Source organism: Jatropha curcas, chromosome 1, assembly GCF_041381405.1.
Source record: "Jatropha curcas cultivar XTBG-Jc1 chromosome 1, XTBG_Jcur_1.0, whole genome shotgun sequence".
In the NCBI taxonomy this organism is placed as follows: Eukaryota; Viridiplantae; Streptophyta; class Magnoliopsida; order Malpighiales; family Euphorbiaceae; genus Jatropha; species Jatropha curcas.
The window spans coordinates 651,680-667,772 of record NC_143151.1 but is presented as its reverse complement, the minus strand read 5'-3'; the positions used below and the strand labels follow the sequence as shown (position 1 = coordinate 667,772).

Here is a 16,093-nt window from a genome sequence, read left to right as displayed (position 1 = left end):
TGAGATTTATTCCTAGCTATATATCAACTATGATAACGATATATGTATTAAGGAGCCGACACTCACCAACACAAGCACTATTTGGATCAGAATCAGAATGTACATTAACAAAACAACATCAATACTCATTTAGGCACAATTAACGGTCACAGCCACAGCCTTCTTGAGCCAGAAGTGGGTAACCTATAAACACTAAGATATACCAAAATACAAACTGCAAGATAGTGTGAGCACTTTCAAAGAACAATGATTTTTCTATGCAAATGATCTCCAGTTAAAGCTTCATCTCCACCGTGATCGTGATCATGAAAAATCAAAGTGAGGATTCCTACCAAACATAAAACTGAACCCACGAGAAGTTTGTCATACCTCTCCACCCAGTGAAACTTCAGCTGACTAGCACCATAAAATGATAGAGCCACGAGTAATGTCATCACTGTGATAGTGCTGCCAAACAAATAAAAACGTGTCAAAACAATACACATACACAATGGTGGAAAATGATTTTTCAATTGCATACCCTTTTCATTATGCAACAAGTTTCGTGCATGTTTTGAGTGATGGTAGAAACAATCAAGTCAACAAGGTTGCTTAGTCGACTGGAATATCCAGCCAAGCTAACATTCAAGTTTGGCAAGTTCTTCTAATTGACGAGAAGAAAAAACCACTAACTAGACCAAATATAGAATAATCTAGTCAGTTTTGAACAGATCCGATCTTGAGGAAGCCACTAGCTAGGATGTCATTCTTAAATTTGCTCAGTTGAATTTTTTGCTTTTTCTTACGATCAGAAAAGAGCTAAATAGTACCAACGAATATTTGGTTTGTCATCTCCAGAGCTATGAGGTTTCAAATTCAAATTCCAATCTCAATCATAGCCAAATTAATTTAAATAAATAAATAAAAAAGGGGAAAAGTAGCAAATCAAAAGTGGAGTTAACTAGATTACTTTACAATGCCAAGTCTGCTTTTAGAAGAGATGCATCATCTTGACAAGCCACTTGGATGTGGTTTCAATATAGGCTGGGCTAATTTTAATGTAATGTTGCCTTCCAACCAAGAAAATGTAAGTAAAAAAAAGAGTGTCATGGTACATCCAGCAGTGATTAATTATACAGACTGAAAAATCTACAAACTCAGAGACAGAAATTTGGCTCAAAATATATTCACTGGTCAGCCAAGGGGCAGCTTTTAGGCAACATCAAAAATTAAATGCAGAATGGCTTTACTTCAAAGTGTAATCTCCAAAAGACAAGGATGATTGAATAGGTAATAACTACCAAAATTCTGAATTATGGCTTTATTAATACCTGAATAGCAGCACTATGATAGCAAGCACCATCATGGAGGATGAATTCCCAACAGCAAGGAAAACAGGAAGTGTGGTTGCACAAGGGGATAATGCAGGTACAAGGACAAGCCCTGCAACAGCCATTTTTTCCATGGGTTGGTTGTGCGAATGACTGTGTCCACCACCCTTCCCAGAAAGAAAAAGTAATACATAACTACCACCGAGAATTATGAGAAGAAGTGATGCAAGCTTGTGCACTGTTTCTTCTCCAGCAATAGTGTTTGCCATGGTGATTGCTGTTATCCCAAGAAGTGAAGTGGATATCACATGCAGAACTGCCCCAAAAGCCGCTGTATAAAGAGAAGAAAAAAGTTATTGAAGAATATATTTTTGCTCTATATCCACAAAACTTTGAGATTACAATGCAAAATTCAGCTTCCTATTCCAGTCTCCCCAGTGAACCAATTCACAAACAATAGCCTGGCCCAATAATGTGCCAAATATTTGATGAACTTAATCAATTAACAACAGCATGTTGAAGTCACAGCATTAGATCAGATTACCCAGATTAGCATTAATCCAATTCGAAACCAATGAACTAAAATCAAAGAGCATTTGGGTATCAACACAATCAATCAGCTTAAAACAGAATAAAACATCCCACACAAAATCCAACAGAAACAGATTAACTTTAATATTCCATACATATACTAAATGCATACCATTCAGCAACATACATATAGAGTCATGCTCATCAATGAACTGCCATGCCAGACTGGAACAAAGCTAAAATATGCAAATCATAAAACTGGAACTAAATAAGGAAGCGCTTTCCTAAACCAAGCATAGCAGAAAATTCCACCTCATTGAATCAAGTTTCTCTAATCTTATAGCCCCGAAACAAATTCCCCACAAATAATTGCAATTTATTCAGGTTCAAATTACACCAAACTTCAAAACTCTATGAAACCCAGTAAATATTTTTGCCATTTAGGGCCAGATCTAAATTGCCACGCACAGAAATAAAGAGAGAAGGTGAGCACATACTGACAAGGAGGGTTCTTGAGAGAGTCCATTTCTGTGCACGGCCAACAATGGAGAAAGGAAGCCAATGCGTAGGAATGAATGAATGAAGAAGCGAAACGGTAGCTATTCCTCCAATAGTAGACAGATCTTCGGCACTGAAACTCTTCTCCATTTATACAAATCTATCTATATTTAAATCAAATATATAACATCCAAAGAACAATGAGAAATCAAAAAGAAAAAGGAAACTTAGATGGATTGTTCAGAGATTAAATTACACAGTTATGGTAATCTGGTATGAGTTTTGAGTGGAGAAATTGCCATATTTGAATTGCTTCAAAGGTTTGGTGTGGGAAATAAGAAAGGTTTTTGTCAGATCCAAAACGAGTTGGGACTGATGCTTTTTAACAGAAGAAGTAGAAGAGGATTTTACTGATAGTATACGGATGGATGAAGGCCTGTATGCGAATGGCAGTCAATTTCATGGAATAGGGTGAAAAAGTTTAGGGGTAATTATTATATAATCCTTGTGTTTTTATCAAATATGCTGGTAAAGATCTCAGCATTCAAAATTATACTATTTAGTCCATATATTATAATTTTTTTTACTATTAAATCTAATGGCTAGTTTTCGTTGAGTGGTTGTGAATTTCACCTTGATGAAAATTACAATGTAAGGTATAAATAATGTAAAATTATAAAAATTGATATATTTACTTATGTTATCAAACTATAAGAATTATATAGTAATTAAAATATTTTTGATAGGTCATGGACACTTAATGAAAAAACTGAACAGTTAAACATTACAGTTACAGTATAACTGATTTATGATTTATTATGTGCAAACTAAATAGTATAACTTTAAAAATTGAGATCCTTACTAATATATTTGAGCAAAATGCAAGGACTATATAGTAATCACCCCTAAAATTTATAAGTTAGAATTTTTATAACTTAGCATAATAAAATAAATAATAGAGTATTGTTTTTTTTTTTTTTTACTTTTTTTGCATTTTTTCTATTTTTTTTAAAGGGTTGATTATAAACTTGGTGTTTGAACTTCTTAAAAGTTCTATTTTGATATCTCAACGGAAAACGTTTGTTATTAAGTGTTACAATCCATTAAAATTTTTCAATCTAATATTGCCTGATTATGTGGTACACCGAAAATATGACTAGGACGACAGGCGTTATGCTGAGTTGGATTTTTTTTCATGATATGGAAAATTATGTTGAGTTGTCCGCCGATGATTGGGTATTCTGAATGAATAGAAAGACCATTACAAAGGTTACGGTATATCAAATGGCTTTGCAATTTTTTATTCACTCTCATCCTCTCCTTTCTCTCTCTAGTATTATCAAAGCATTTCCTGCGAAACAAACAAAGCTCCTTTCTCTCTCTAGTATTATCAAAAAATTTCCTACGAAACAAACAAAACAAAAGAGAAGAGCACCAAAAAATTTCATCTTTTGGACATGAAACTAAAAAAAAATACTAAAGACATGCTCAATCGGCAACAAAGAAGAGTAAGGAAGGGGCTTATAAAGCAACAGACTGATTCGACTTCAAATTTAATAATGGGCCAGTCACTTGGATTACAATTGGAGCTACTAAACATAAAGAATTAGACTCACAGTAAAAAAAAGTTCAGAAAGTATGTTTGTAATGGCAATAAAGGGAGGTAAGGCAAGAGATGGGACAATGAAGGTGTTGGAAACGGTGGTTGCTGTAGGAGCGAAAACGAAGCACAGTGAAAGAGGGTGAATGCGATGAAGGGGCCAACACAGAAGCCGTTGACTCAAATCTCGCTCGTGAGATTTGCGTCTTTGGTGCTATGTGGATTGGTGATGTTCTTTCATTGGGTCTATGTTGATGCCTTCGTTTCTTTGTTTGGTTATGAAGTTTTATGTGGTTAGGATTGATTGTACAATGAAGAACCCTAATTTTTCAAGTCTCAATCTGTTTTCTCTATTTCCTTTTTCAATTTTTGTAAACTACAATTTCTAAATATCTCAACTCGATGCTCTATTAACAATAAAAGGCATAAACATTTTAAGGTTATTTTAATAACTTCAGTTTTTATATTCATTCAGAATACTTAATCATTAGTGGACAACTCAGTATAATTTTCCACATTAGTAAAAAAATCCAAATCAGCACAATACCTGTCGTCCTAGTAGTATTTCTGGTGTGTCACGCAATCAAGCGACACTAGATAGAAAAATTTAATAGGCTGAAATATTTAATTACAAATGTTTTTTTATTGAGATATTAAAATATAATTTTTTTGAGAAGTTCGGACATCAAATTTATAATTAACCATTTTCTAAATAAACTTTAGATGCGAAGCACTTAGATTTTTCTTTTTCTTTTTTTATTTATTTCTTGTGTTTTGTTCTAAAACATTCCGCTTTTAATTTTACTTCCTAGTTTTTTTGTAGTTTTTATATTTATTAGATTTGCCATACTGCCCAATTGAGACACTAAAATATAATTTTTTTGCAAAATTCAGACACTAAATTTATAATTAACCATTTTCTAAATAAACTTTAGATGTGAAGCACTAAGATTTTTCCTTTTTTTTTTTTATTTCTTGTGTTTTGTTCTAAAACCTTACGCTTTTAATTTTACTTCCTAGTTTTTTTTGTAGTTCTTATATTTATTAGATTTGCCATACTGGCCTATTTATGCTCGTCAAAACATTACAGTGGAAATACTTATTAATAAATGCTTAGGTCAAATCTATGGTCCTATTTATAGACTAAATCAATGAAAATAATAATTTTTTAAAACTTACTTTTACTTTATTTTTTTTTTTAGGATAAAAGTACCTTTATTTTGAAAAAAATTTATATTTTCATCAATTTAATGCATAAGCAGAACATAAATTTGGTATGGACAAATCTATTTCTAAAATTGAAATCTAACTTCTTTTTTTTATGATAATGGAATAAAAAATCCGAGTAATAGAAAGCGGTTCAATTTGATTATTTCGAATCGAATAAGTATTTTCCATATAAAAGTAAAATAAATTATATATATATATATATATATATGAAATCCAACGATTATCTCTGACCATACAATAGATGATTTAATTTAAAAAGATCTTATCAATTTAGTTCAATATTTTGGCCAAACCCAAATAGTTTAATAGTTTTACATTGTATACATATGGCCATAAATATTTCTTTATCTTTTTTATTAGTTTTATGTTCCACATATGACTGTTGGTGCTCTCAATTGTTCATGTGTTTTGTCACTTTCATTTTAATTTATCATCATCTGTAACTATTACCAAATTAGTGTATATGTATTTATAAATAATAAAATATATACTGTATACCCTTACGAAGCGTAGGAGGCACCCAGTTGCTAATAATATTATAAGCATTTATTTTATTTTTTAAAATATGATTAGAATCATAGCCAATTTGGTCAATTATTATTAAATTTAAATTATTGTTAATCAGTCAAAAATCAATTTAAAAATATAATATTTCAAGTATTTTGGTTATAATTTTTAACATAATTGAAATATTTAAAATATTATTCTAACCAATTAAATTTACTAAATATTTTTAATTAATAAATATATATACCAACGATAAATGTTGATTTTCACTTGCTCATCAAACTCATTAGTGAATAAATAAAGTTACCTATAGTAAATGCTTATTTATCTTTTTTTTTTTAAATTCTAAGCTTGTAATGAATGTACAAATTATTATTATGCATCACTATAGCATTATCTTAAAATAAAAAATATATATTTATTGTGAAATATTTCACGATATACTTATTTTTGTTACCGAAATTTAAACTATGTACGTATCATCACATTTTAACAATATATATTTCATTTGGAATTTTTTAATATTTTGAGATAGTGGAGAAAACTAATTTTTTAATTAATTATTTAAATTGTAACACAATAATTACAAATTTTAATTGGATTTTCATCATGCACTAAAGCTTGTATGGAAAATTATAGGATAACGTTTCTTTCTATAAGTTTTTCATATCCATATTTGATTTATTTAGGATTTAATCATTTTTTCAATATTTTTTCTATTATTTTTATTTAAAATATTACATATACTATCTAATTCTGTGTAAAAATAAAATTATATAATTATATCATTTTTTAAATATTATTTCTATTATTTTTATTTAAAATATTACATATATACTATCTAATTCTATGTAAAAAAATAAAATTATATAATTATTAATTAATAAAAGAGTTATAGAGTTTTATGTTTTATATATAAACTAGTTTTACACTAAATAAAATTCACGCGATACGATTTACGCCTATTTTGACCCAAACCTTCTAATTTCATCATACTTCGCTTTTTTGTTCTTCTTTTGTTCTTATTGCCTTCTCTAATTTCTAGGGTTTCACCAAAAATTCAACCTCATAACCGAAACAAACAAATCCCACAAACCCAAAATGGCTGAAGTCATTAACATGCCTCTTGATTCTCTCGACCGTCGGGGCCGAGACCGCAAGGAGAAATCCTCAACTGCCGACGACCCTCAGTCCTCGCCGCCACCTCCTCCTCCGCCTCCTCCTCCACAGAATGCACCCCGACGACGGGACAGAGACTCCAGAGACAGAGAATTCGATAGGCCACCGAATCGACGTGATTACTACGAAAGGAATCGGTCTCCTCCACCGAGGGAGAGGGAGAGAGAGTATAAAAGGAGGAATAGTTTGAGCCCTCCTCCGTTGCCTTACAGAGATAGGAGGCATTCGCCGCCTCCGAGGAGGTCCCCACCCTACAAGAGGTCGAGGAGAGAGGACGGAGGTTATGAAGGGAGGAGAGGTAGCCCTAGAGGTGGATTTGGACCTGGCGATAGAAGGTGAGTGAGTTTAGTGTGATAAATTTTTATTGGTTTATTGGGTTTTTTTTTTTTTTTTTTTTTTTTTTGGTGTTATGAGGAAATTTGATAACTGTGTAGCTTGATCACTGATTTTTTCTATGTGGCTTTTATTTTTAAATTGTCTGCTTAATTAAGTAATTTGGTCAAGAGCTTTGTAGCTCTTTCTGCTTTTCTTTTATTGAGTCTGTCTTTTGGATTTTTTTCCGATAAAGTGCGAATATGCTACTAATTGCTACACTAGATTTATTAATTCCATTGAGGTAACCTTTAGATTTAGAGAGGATTGCCAAGTTAACCTTAGATTGAAAGAACCATCAGTATAAGGTAGATGGTCGCAGGAAGAGTATATGAACTCTCTCTACAGAATTGGTTATACTCGGACCAAATTTCACATAGAATTCTACATTTTCCTGTTGGAGTTCGAAACTGAACTTAAAACTTAAAGAGAGTATAAGTTGCTCAACACTTACGAATTCTAACTACAAGCTTGTGAAGCTATACAGTTAATCCAAATATGAAAATTTATTTTTAACTGAATTTTTTTAATGAAAGCAAATGAAATGAATTCCATATGGATTTGTTCTAAACACTACCTTAACCGTAAATTTTGCCAAATTTAAAATTTAGGACTTGCCTATAAGATGGAAATATGTGCTATTGCAATTTCTGGGGATGATTAATGCAGTATGTGGAATTATGAAGTATACCTGTGTCGCTAAATTTACATGCTATCTTTGCCATATGTCCAAAAGAAAGAAATGTTTTACGGTTTCCAGCATCAAATTACCCACGTATGAGTAAGATAGGAAAGACCATTGAAGAGCACACTGGAAATTCTATGTTCATTCTGTTTATCCAGTCAGTTTACTTTAACATTTACCTATCTGGTGTTGGATTTAAGTTCTGATCAGATGTTTCATGAGGTGTCTTTGAGATAGATTGGTTGCAATTGAACTTTAACCTGAATTTGACATATTTTCATGGATTAATTTGATTGTAATAATTCGTATGAGCATTTGACAGGTTGATATTGCATTATTTTGTCGGTGGTTGGATTACACTTCATTTTAATAGTGTCAGTGCTGTTTTCTGTCAATTTTTTGTATTTCATGCTACTTTTAGTTGATGGCATTGAAGTGCTAGTCATTGTCCTGTTTTAGCTATTTATAGGACATTTCCTTGCATTACTCTATTTAGTTATTTTTTGTTTGGGCCTTTGTTGGCTTTCAATTTTTTATTTTTAAATTGAGCCCTTCAAAATTTGGTCAGTGTAGTAAAACATGATCTTTGATGTGTAGGTTTGGATATGATTATGCTGGTGGATATGAACGTGAGATGGGGGGTAGGCCTGGGTATCCTGACGATCGTCCTCATGGTCGTTACATGGGTCGTGGTGGTGGATATCAAAGTGGTCCCTCTGGTAAGTGCTCAAGTTCTTTGAGATTTGTTGCATTGATATGATTTTGGTTTGTCGAAAAAGTTAGTAACGGATCTGAAAGAATGAGTTGAATTTGAACCCCCAATTCCAACTTTGATTCTTGACACTCTGATGTCATCTTTAATGTGTTGGATGTTAGTAACTTTGGTTGTTTACAAGATATTACTACTTATATGATTTGGAAGCTTCCCGGTAATTTCGTTTTCTGCTAGATGTTTTCTATTTAAATGATCAAAGTAGGCACTAACAGTTGTAAAATCAGGATGACCAGTTTATCCTTTCTTTCTTCAACATATTTTTTTATTAACAAAGGACAGGCAAATGAGAGCCAAGCTTGATATGCCAACATGTGCATGTGTCTTTATGCTGGCCGAACCCTTCTGCATTTTGCAAGTCCTACTATCATTTCAATTCATTGCTAAACATGTTTTTCATGCTTCAGTTCTGGCATAATCATAAGCATCTTTTGAGGCCCCCATCCTTACCTGCATGCACGCCCAGAGAGAAGAGAGAGTATAAATCAAGAAATCAGTCTTTACATTTAGCTTGTATGGAATGTGAGAATCATTATAAACTGTGCATTCTGAAGTGATATTGATTTGCTTGACTGTCGATTGTTTGATGAGCCAGATGGAAATGCTTAGATGATATATTAGGACTCAAGAAGATGCATGCTCATTGTGCTTTAGTTTGAAGTGGACTGTATGGTACAACTTCTAAAGCCAATGCAAGTTCTTGTCTTTTGTGAAGACAGGTCCCTGGAATGCTTTTAGGATCTGATTTAGGAAAGCCTGTCTACGTCTCAATACTTTTTTGGTATCATGTCCTCTTTTATTTACTGATGGTATTTTAGTAATAATAAATTGGTGGTGGCATTCCTGTTGTTTTGGTGAAGTTATAGAACCTCTGGTTATTGAATTACCTTGGTGGTTATTTTGTTTTATAATTATTGCTGCTGACATTTATGAAACGTTTGGAGACGGTAAAGTAGTGAACTCACAGTTCTGCTAATAATTGCTGGTTATTGACCTCATGGCGATAGTTATAACTGCTTGATGGAGGTCCTTGGGTCCTTTGACTTATCACTTTTCCACTAATTTAACTTACCTGGACATTTCTAAATGTCGGAGCTGGGTTTGTTGAACTTGCCTTTTTTTCTAGTTGCCTGTTTCAATTGGTTTTAATTTACTTATAAGAGTTTTAATTTTCTTATAAGTATTAATTTTATATTACATTTAGTATCTGATTAATTTAATTCCTTTTTTACCTGGTTCGACTTGGTTAAAGTTTTGATTGGTGGCCCTCTTCTTTGGCCAGTTGGAAGGCTAGGCTGTCTTAAAACCTTAATTCGGGACATATGTTCTGCGTTTCAAATATTTGAGCCAGACAATAGAGTTAATGTAGCAAGTTCTCTGGTTGTCAGCAAATTTCTATGCTGAATTTTGTATTTTGGCTACGGCTTTCATTTAATCCCCTTTCTGTTATTTGCTGAGGTAGAACTTACTGGATTATATTACTGTTGCAGACTGGGATTCTGGACGTGGTGGTTTTGTTGATGCTTCCAACACAGTGACTGCTCAAAGGTTTGTATTTAGAGTTCATTCTTTCTATTTACCTGATAATTTCATATTGTTTCATCTTATAATTAGCTATATATGTGGTTGGTGGAGGGCTGCAGATTATGTCTTAGCATAATCCATTTGTTATTGCCATCTACCTTTCACAGCGAACCATGCTTTCTTGATAGTTAAAGTTTTGGATGTGTGAACTAATAACATTAATACATACGGGCATAGCGCAAAGTCATATATGAGTAGTTAATGACTTGGGAAGATATCCTAGCGAAATTTTGATATTTGAATAGGTTGAGCAGTACTATTGATCAGAACTTACATGATTACATACAGTCCCTCTCTCTCTCTCGTTCATGCATAGGCATTGCCATCCTTTGTTATGGCTTACAATAATACAAAGTGGCATCCTTTGGTGTAGAATTCGTTTTACTCTTCAATTTGACATGTAAGCTAATCTTTTTTTCAGAGAAGGCTTGATGTCATACAAGCAGTTCATTCAGGAGCTTGAAGATGATATTCTACCAGCTGAAGCTGAGCGCAGGTACAAACTGTTGACTGTTTGGCACTTTAAAGTTAAAGACTCGAACTCATGACTTGGAGTGTGAAAGTGATCATGGTCTTATTTTTGCAGGTATCAAGAATATAAGTCAGAGTACATTTCAACTCAGAAACGGGTTTTTTTTGAGTCTCATAAAGACGAGGAATGGTATCTCTCTTCTCATGTGCGATATATCTCTTTATTTTTAACTTCATTGGTCTAATTGAATTTTATTGCATGTAGGTTGAGAGACAAATATCATCCAACCAATTTGGTTGCAGTCATAGAAAGGTATGCTACTTAGAGAATTCTTGGATTTGTGTTTTCTACAGATTTTCGTTTTTTAAACAGTCTGGATGCAATGTCAATCACTTAATTTCCAGATTTATCATAATTTGTTGGTGTGGACTATATTATTCCTTGGAATTCTTTGTAGGAGGAATGAACTGGCGAGAAAGGTTGCCAAGGACTTTTTACTTGACTTGCAAAGTGGAACATTGGACCTGTAAGTTGAACAGTTTTTTTCTGCAATCATGTTGACTCAATTGAACCTGCATGCAAACTAATTGCTCTTTCAATATTCAACTTGTGTTTTCATTCTTAATGCCAGAGGTCCTGGTATCAATGTTCTATCTTCAAACAAATCAGGACAGACAAGTGATCCAAATTCTGATGATGAAGTAGACGCTGGTGGCAAAAGAAGACGGCATGGCCGTGCGCCAGCAAAAGAAACTGATCTTCTTTCAGCTGCTCCTAAGGCTCACCTAGTCAGTTCAGAACCCAGAAGAATTCACATTGATGTGGACCAAGCTCAGGCCCTTGTACGCAAGCTCGACTCTGAAAAAGGAATTGAAGAAAATGTTTTAGGTGGATCTGATAATGAAAAAATGCATAGGGAGAAATCCCATAGCAGCTCAAGTGGTCCTGTTATTATTATTCGAGGCTTAACCTCTGTCAAGGGTCTGGAAGGCATTGAACTATTGGATACACTTATTACTTATCTTTGGCGTGTACATGGTTTGGATTATTATGGAATGATTGAAACAGCTGAAGCTAAGGGTCTTAGGCATGTGAGAGCAGAGGGAAAAAGTTCTGATGCAACTAATAGTGGGAATGAGTGGGAAAAGAAACTGGACTCACGTTGGCAAGAAAGGTTGAGGGGTCAAGATCCTTTGGAAATAATGACTGCTAAGGAAAAGATAGACGCTGCTGCCGTTGAATCATTGGATCCCTATGTCCGGAAGATTAGGGATGAAAAATATGGATGGAAGTATGGTTGTGGAGCCAAGGGTTGCACAAAGCTCTTTCATGCTGCCGAATTTGTGCACAAGCATCTCAAACTGAAGCACCCTGAGCTTGTGATGGAGCTGACCTCCAAAGTGCGGGAAGAGCTGTATTTCCAAAACTATATGAAGTACTGTCATATAACATAACTTCTTCCTTTTATCCTTAATTGTCCTGAATTTTGTAATTTTTCTGATAAATGCATTACTTCAATTTCCAGTGATCCAGATGCACCTGGCGGCACACCCGTTATGCAGCAGCCTTTACCGGTATTGTCCATCAAATCCCATACTACCCATGATCCACATGGCTATACACAACATATATGGTTGTTAATAATTTTGGCTTTTGAAAGCTTGAAATTCAGCTTCTGTTTCATGCTGCTTCCTATGTTGAGTATAAGTTGGCAGGATGGCACTTGCTGAAATTATTTAGCGGTCTGCATATACAATAAAGTTCCTAGATACATTTACAGACCATCTAATTTGTTTTTCCCAGTCTATTATTACCTGTAGTATGAAAATGAAGTTAGGCAGTCTTGTACAATAGTGCGGGGGTTGCCTAGCTTCATGAACGTATTTCCCTTTTCTTTCTCTTTTTTGGAATTGATACTTTTATTACTTTGATATGAAAGATTCAAAGTGAAGATCCTTGAAGATTTAAAGATCAATACAGCTTCTTTGGATATTGTGACTCTGATTTATCCACCAAATAGTTGGATGTGGATGTCTCACATATGTTAGCTTGCTTACTCACTTCATGAAGTTGTATGTGTTGTATTACTGAATCATATATAGATGCCTTTGTCAGCCTATTCGTCTGTACAATATCTTGTCTATCTTCCATGTACTGTGAGACTAGTGTTTCCTTAAATGTTGAGCTACTTGGTTGCATTCTGATTCACTGCCCTATACTCATAAAGTGAGGATCCATTATGGCAATGTTGAAGACATCAACTCATGTGTTCACTTTTGTACTGTTGGTCTTCCTGATGACAGTGTCAAATGCTCTCATTCCTTACCCGTTTGACTTGCATTAATTGATCTTTTCTTTTCAGAAAGACAAGCCACAGAGACGTAAGATAGGTCAAGAAAATCGATTGAAGGATGAACGAGGTGGCCGTAGAGATCGTGAAAACAGAGCAAATGGCAGTGAAAGATATGATAGGTCTGAAAACCAACAGTCAGGTGATTTTCAATCAAGTGATGGGCCTGATGCTGTCAACCATGATGATCCTATGTATGACAGTTTTGGTGGTCAAGGCATGCGTGTTCCACCTTTCCCTTCAGATATTCCTCCTCCACCAGTATTGATGCCTGTACCTGGTGCTGGGTAGGTTAATGTGTTGCTACTAAAAATATTGGTTTTAATGGCAATACTACAGGTTCTTAATTTTCGTGGCTTTTATTAATGGAAATATGTTGTTCTAACAGTCCACTAGGGCCTTTTGTCCCCGCTCCTCCTGAAGTTGCAATGCGGATGTTCAGAGAGCAGGGTGGTCCTGCTCCATTTGAAGGTGGTGGCAGAAATGGAAGGCCTGGGCCCCAGATAAGCGGACCTGCCCCCATTCTTCTATCTCCAGCCTTTCGACAGGATCCTCGTCGAATCCGCAGGTAATTTCTTTTTGTATCTTTTCCATGAACATTCACTTTCATTTGTGTGTGTGCACTTGTGTATATGAGCTGTTCATTTGGTGTTTCTTGTTGTGTATGGATGTTTGAGGGAGAACAGGAGAGAGAAATGCCCAGTCCAAAGACAAATAAAGCAGGGCAAATTATAATCCTGTCCCTGTATTTTGCCAAAAATAGCTACTTTGCCCGTCTTTGTAAAAATAAACTAATTTATCCTCATATTTTGCTCCTATTAAACGGTTTCCCTTCCGTCCACAATTTTGGATTTTAGACTATATGTCAAATTAAAGGAAGACGGTCAGATGAGATGGAAGAAATTAAAAATCCCAAAATATTCATGACACCCATTTCCATCCCCTCCCTCTCTCTTTGTCTCTCTTCATGTCTCTCCATCTCCACTCTTCCTTCTGTCTCCATTTCCTTTCCAAACCAAGCAAATTCTCTACCTTTACGAACTCATAACCTAGCTCACCAATTAATCTTGTGTCTTTTTCCTTAAATTCTACAAATCAATACCCCATCTCAAAAAAATTCATGTCTAGATTTTTCATTTGGGTATCCACCAAAATACCCAATGGAAATCTGACATAGAAAGCCATCAATAACCTATCCTTTGCAAAAGAAATATGATATGTGGTATTGGATTGCAATGACTGAGACAGGAAATGATGCAGCGGCTTGTGGTGGAGGTGGCTGTTGGTGGTTTGACGAGAGGAGGATGAATGTTTTATGAGAGGTGGCTGCTTGTGGTGGAGAGTTTCAGAAAGATGAAGAGAAGTGGATGAGATTTGTATAGAGAAAAAATGAATGCTTGGAAAATAGAAGTGGAGAGAGAGCGTGGAGTTTGTGATTGTGAAGGGAAATATGAGGATTTAGAGGAAGAGGAAAAAGAAAAATAAGAGGAAGGATAATTGTGAATCTATACAAGGTTATTTCTGTGATTTCATATGCACTTAACGTTTAAGACCCAAAATTTTGGATTGAAGGACAACATTGGAATGGTAGCGAAATGTGAGGATAAAGCAGCTTATTTTTTAAAATGGCGGACAAAATAGTTTTTACAAAATACATGAATAAGATTATAATTTTCCCAATAAATATTATTGTTCCGCTAAACCGATTTATACTGCTTTAGCTTATTCTCAAGGCATGTTTAGTAAAGATATAGAATCAATTTAAAGTGGGGTGAAATTAAATAAATGATGCGGATTTCATTACAAAAAAGTAATTGTTGAAGTCGATGTTGATTATGGCATGAATAACTTTGTGGCATTTGTTGTATTAATTCCCCTGGTTATGATTTGAACTCTTTCGAGTATTGAATTTTTTCAGCTATCAAGACTTAGATGCACCAGAGGATGAAGTCACTGTTATAGACTACAGGAGTTTGTAGGTGCCACTATTTGGAAGAGATTAAAATTTCAAAGCTGCAATTTTTTGTTCTGAAGGGAGGCACTCTTGTCTAGTCAGCGTTCAGCGCTCCCGACGTTTATTGGTTTAAGTTAATCCAACTGTAGAAGCAATCATCCTTTTGAGGTTTTCACTGCTCGTTGGGTGCTGACGGCTTTTTATTGCTAGTGGATATCAGTGCAAATTGTGTTTAGTGATGCCAAGTGCTCTTCATTTTTTTCACCCCCTCCTTTTACCTTGAATCTTACTCTTTAAGCATATAGGGGTGGGAATATACAATCTTAGAAAAATTTGTACCTGTAAAATGGACTTCTATGGAAAACAGATTTCAGATAGCTGTCCATTTGTTTTTTTTTTTTTTTTTTCTTTTAACTTTTAGACTTACAATACTGAGTAGCCTTATTCTTTGTTGATAATAAAGAAAAAGAAAAAAAAAAAAAAGATTGGAACATTTGCGAATGATACTCTCTTGGAGTTTGATTGTAAAATTGGTTTCTTTATTATCAGCAGTCTCGAGTATAACAGTGGCAGTCAAAACTTTAATTAGGGATTAATATTATTTCGTAAAAGTAGAGTTCTAAAATTGAATCAACACAAGCATGTGCCCTCGCTGTTTACAATTTATTACGTTTCTTTGTTGGTGACATTTTTGTCATGGATGGTACTGATGAGGTAAAATAGTGAATCCTGTGTGGAGTGCCCCATGGAAAATAGGCCATACGTTTAGGCCATAATTGCATCAATCTCACTGTTTGACGTAAATGGAAATGACATTTAAGATATAATTTTATATCAAGAAAAATGGTCTATTATAGAAGAAAAATAGTATTTTATGCGAAGAAACAGATACGGAGAAAAGCTAAAGAAACACGAAAACGCCATTGCTAGGAGTTTCCATGCATCATAGATCTCTGGTGAACATGCAACAAAAGCAGACCCAGGAGCTACCGGAGCTTTATAATGGCTTTCCCTAAAAATATTGATCAGATCAGACGGAATGCCTCCCT

The 16,093-nt window shown here is 34.4% G+C and overlaps 2 protein-coding genes across 2 annotated transcripts; one reads left to right on the top strand and one right to left on the bottom strand.

Annotated features, from left to right (window-relative positions):
- Positions 1 to 62: 62 nt before the first annotated feature.
- On the bottom strand, positions 63 to 2,768 carry LOC105629323 (Fe(3+) dicitrate transport system permease). Its single transcript, XM_012210893.4, has 3 exons — positions 2,339 to 2,768; positions 1,311 to 1,641; positions 63 to 447 (listed from the first exon to the last, which is right to left on the bottom strand). Exons 1-3 carry the CDS (start codon positions 2,487 to 2,489, stop codon positions 237 to 239), a joined length of 693 nt encoding a protein of 230 aa, XP_012066283.1. The 5' UTR covers positions 2,490 to 2,768; the 3' UTR covers positions 63 to 236.
- Positions 2,769 to 6,627: 3,859 nt separating this feature from the next.
- On the top strand, positions 6,628 to 15,545 carry SE (C2H2 zinc-finger protein SERRATE (SE)). The gene is made up of 12 exons (XM_012210894.4): positions 6,628 to 7,190; positions 8,510 to 8,631; positions 10,175 to 10,232; positions 10,690 to 10,764; positions 10,855 to 10,929; positions 11,005 to 11,052; positions 11,198 to 11,266; positions 11,372 to 12,175; positions 12,266 to 12,314; positions 13,103 to 13,377; positions 13,479 to 13,658; positions 15,009 to 15,545. The coding sequence occupies exons 1-12, from the start codon at positions 6,778 to 6,780 to the stop codon at positions 15,067 to 15,069; spliced, it is 2,229 nt and encodes a 742-aa protein (XP_012066284.1). The 5' UTR covers positions 6,628 to 6,777; the 3' UTR covers positions 15,070 to 15,545.
- Positions 15,546 to 16,093: the final 548 nt, after the last annotated feature.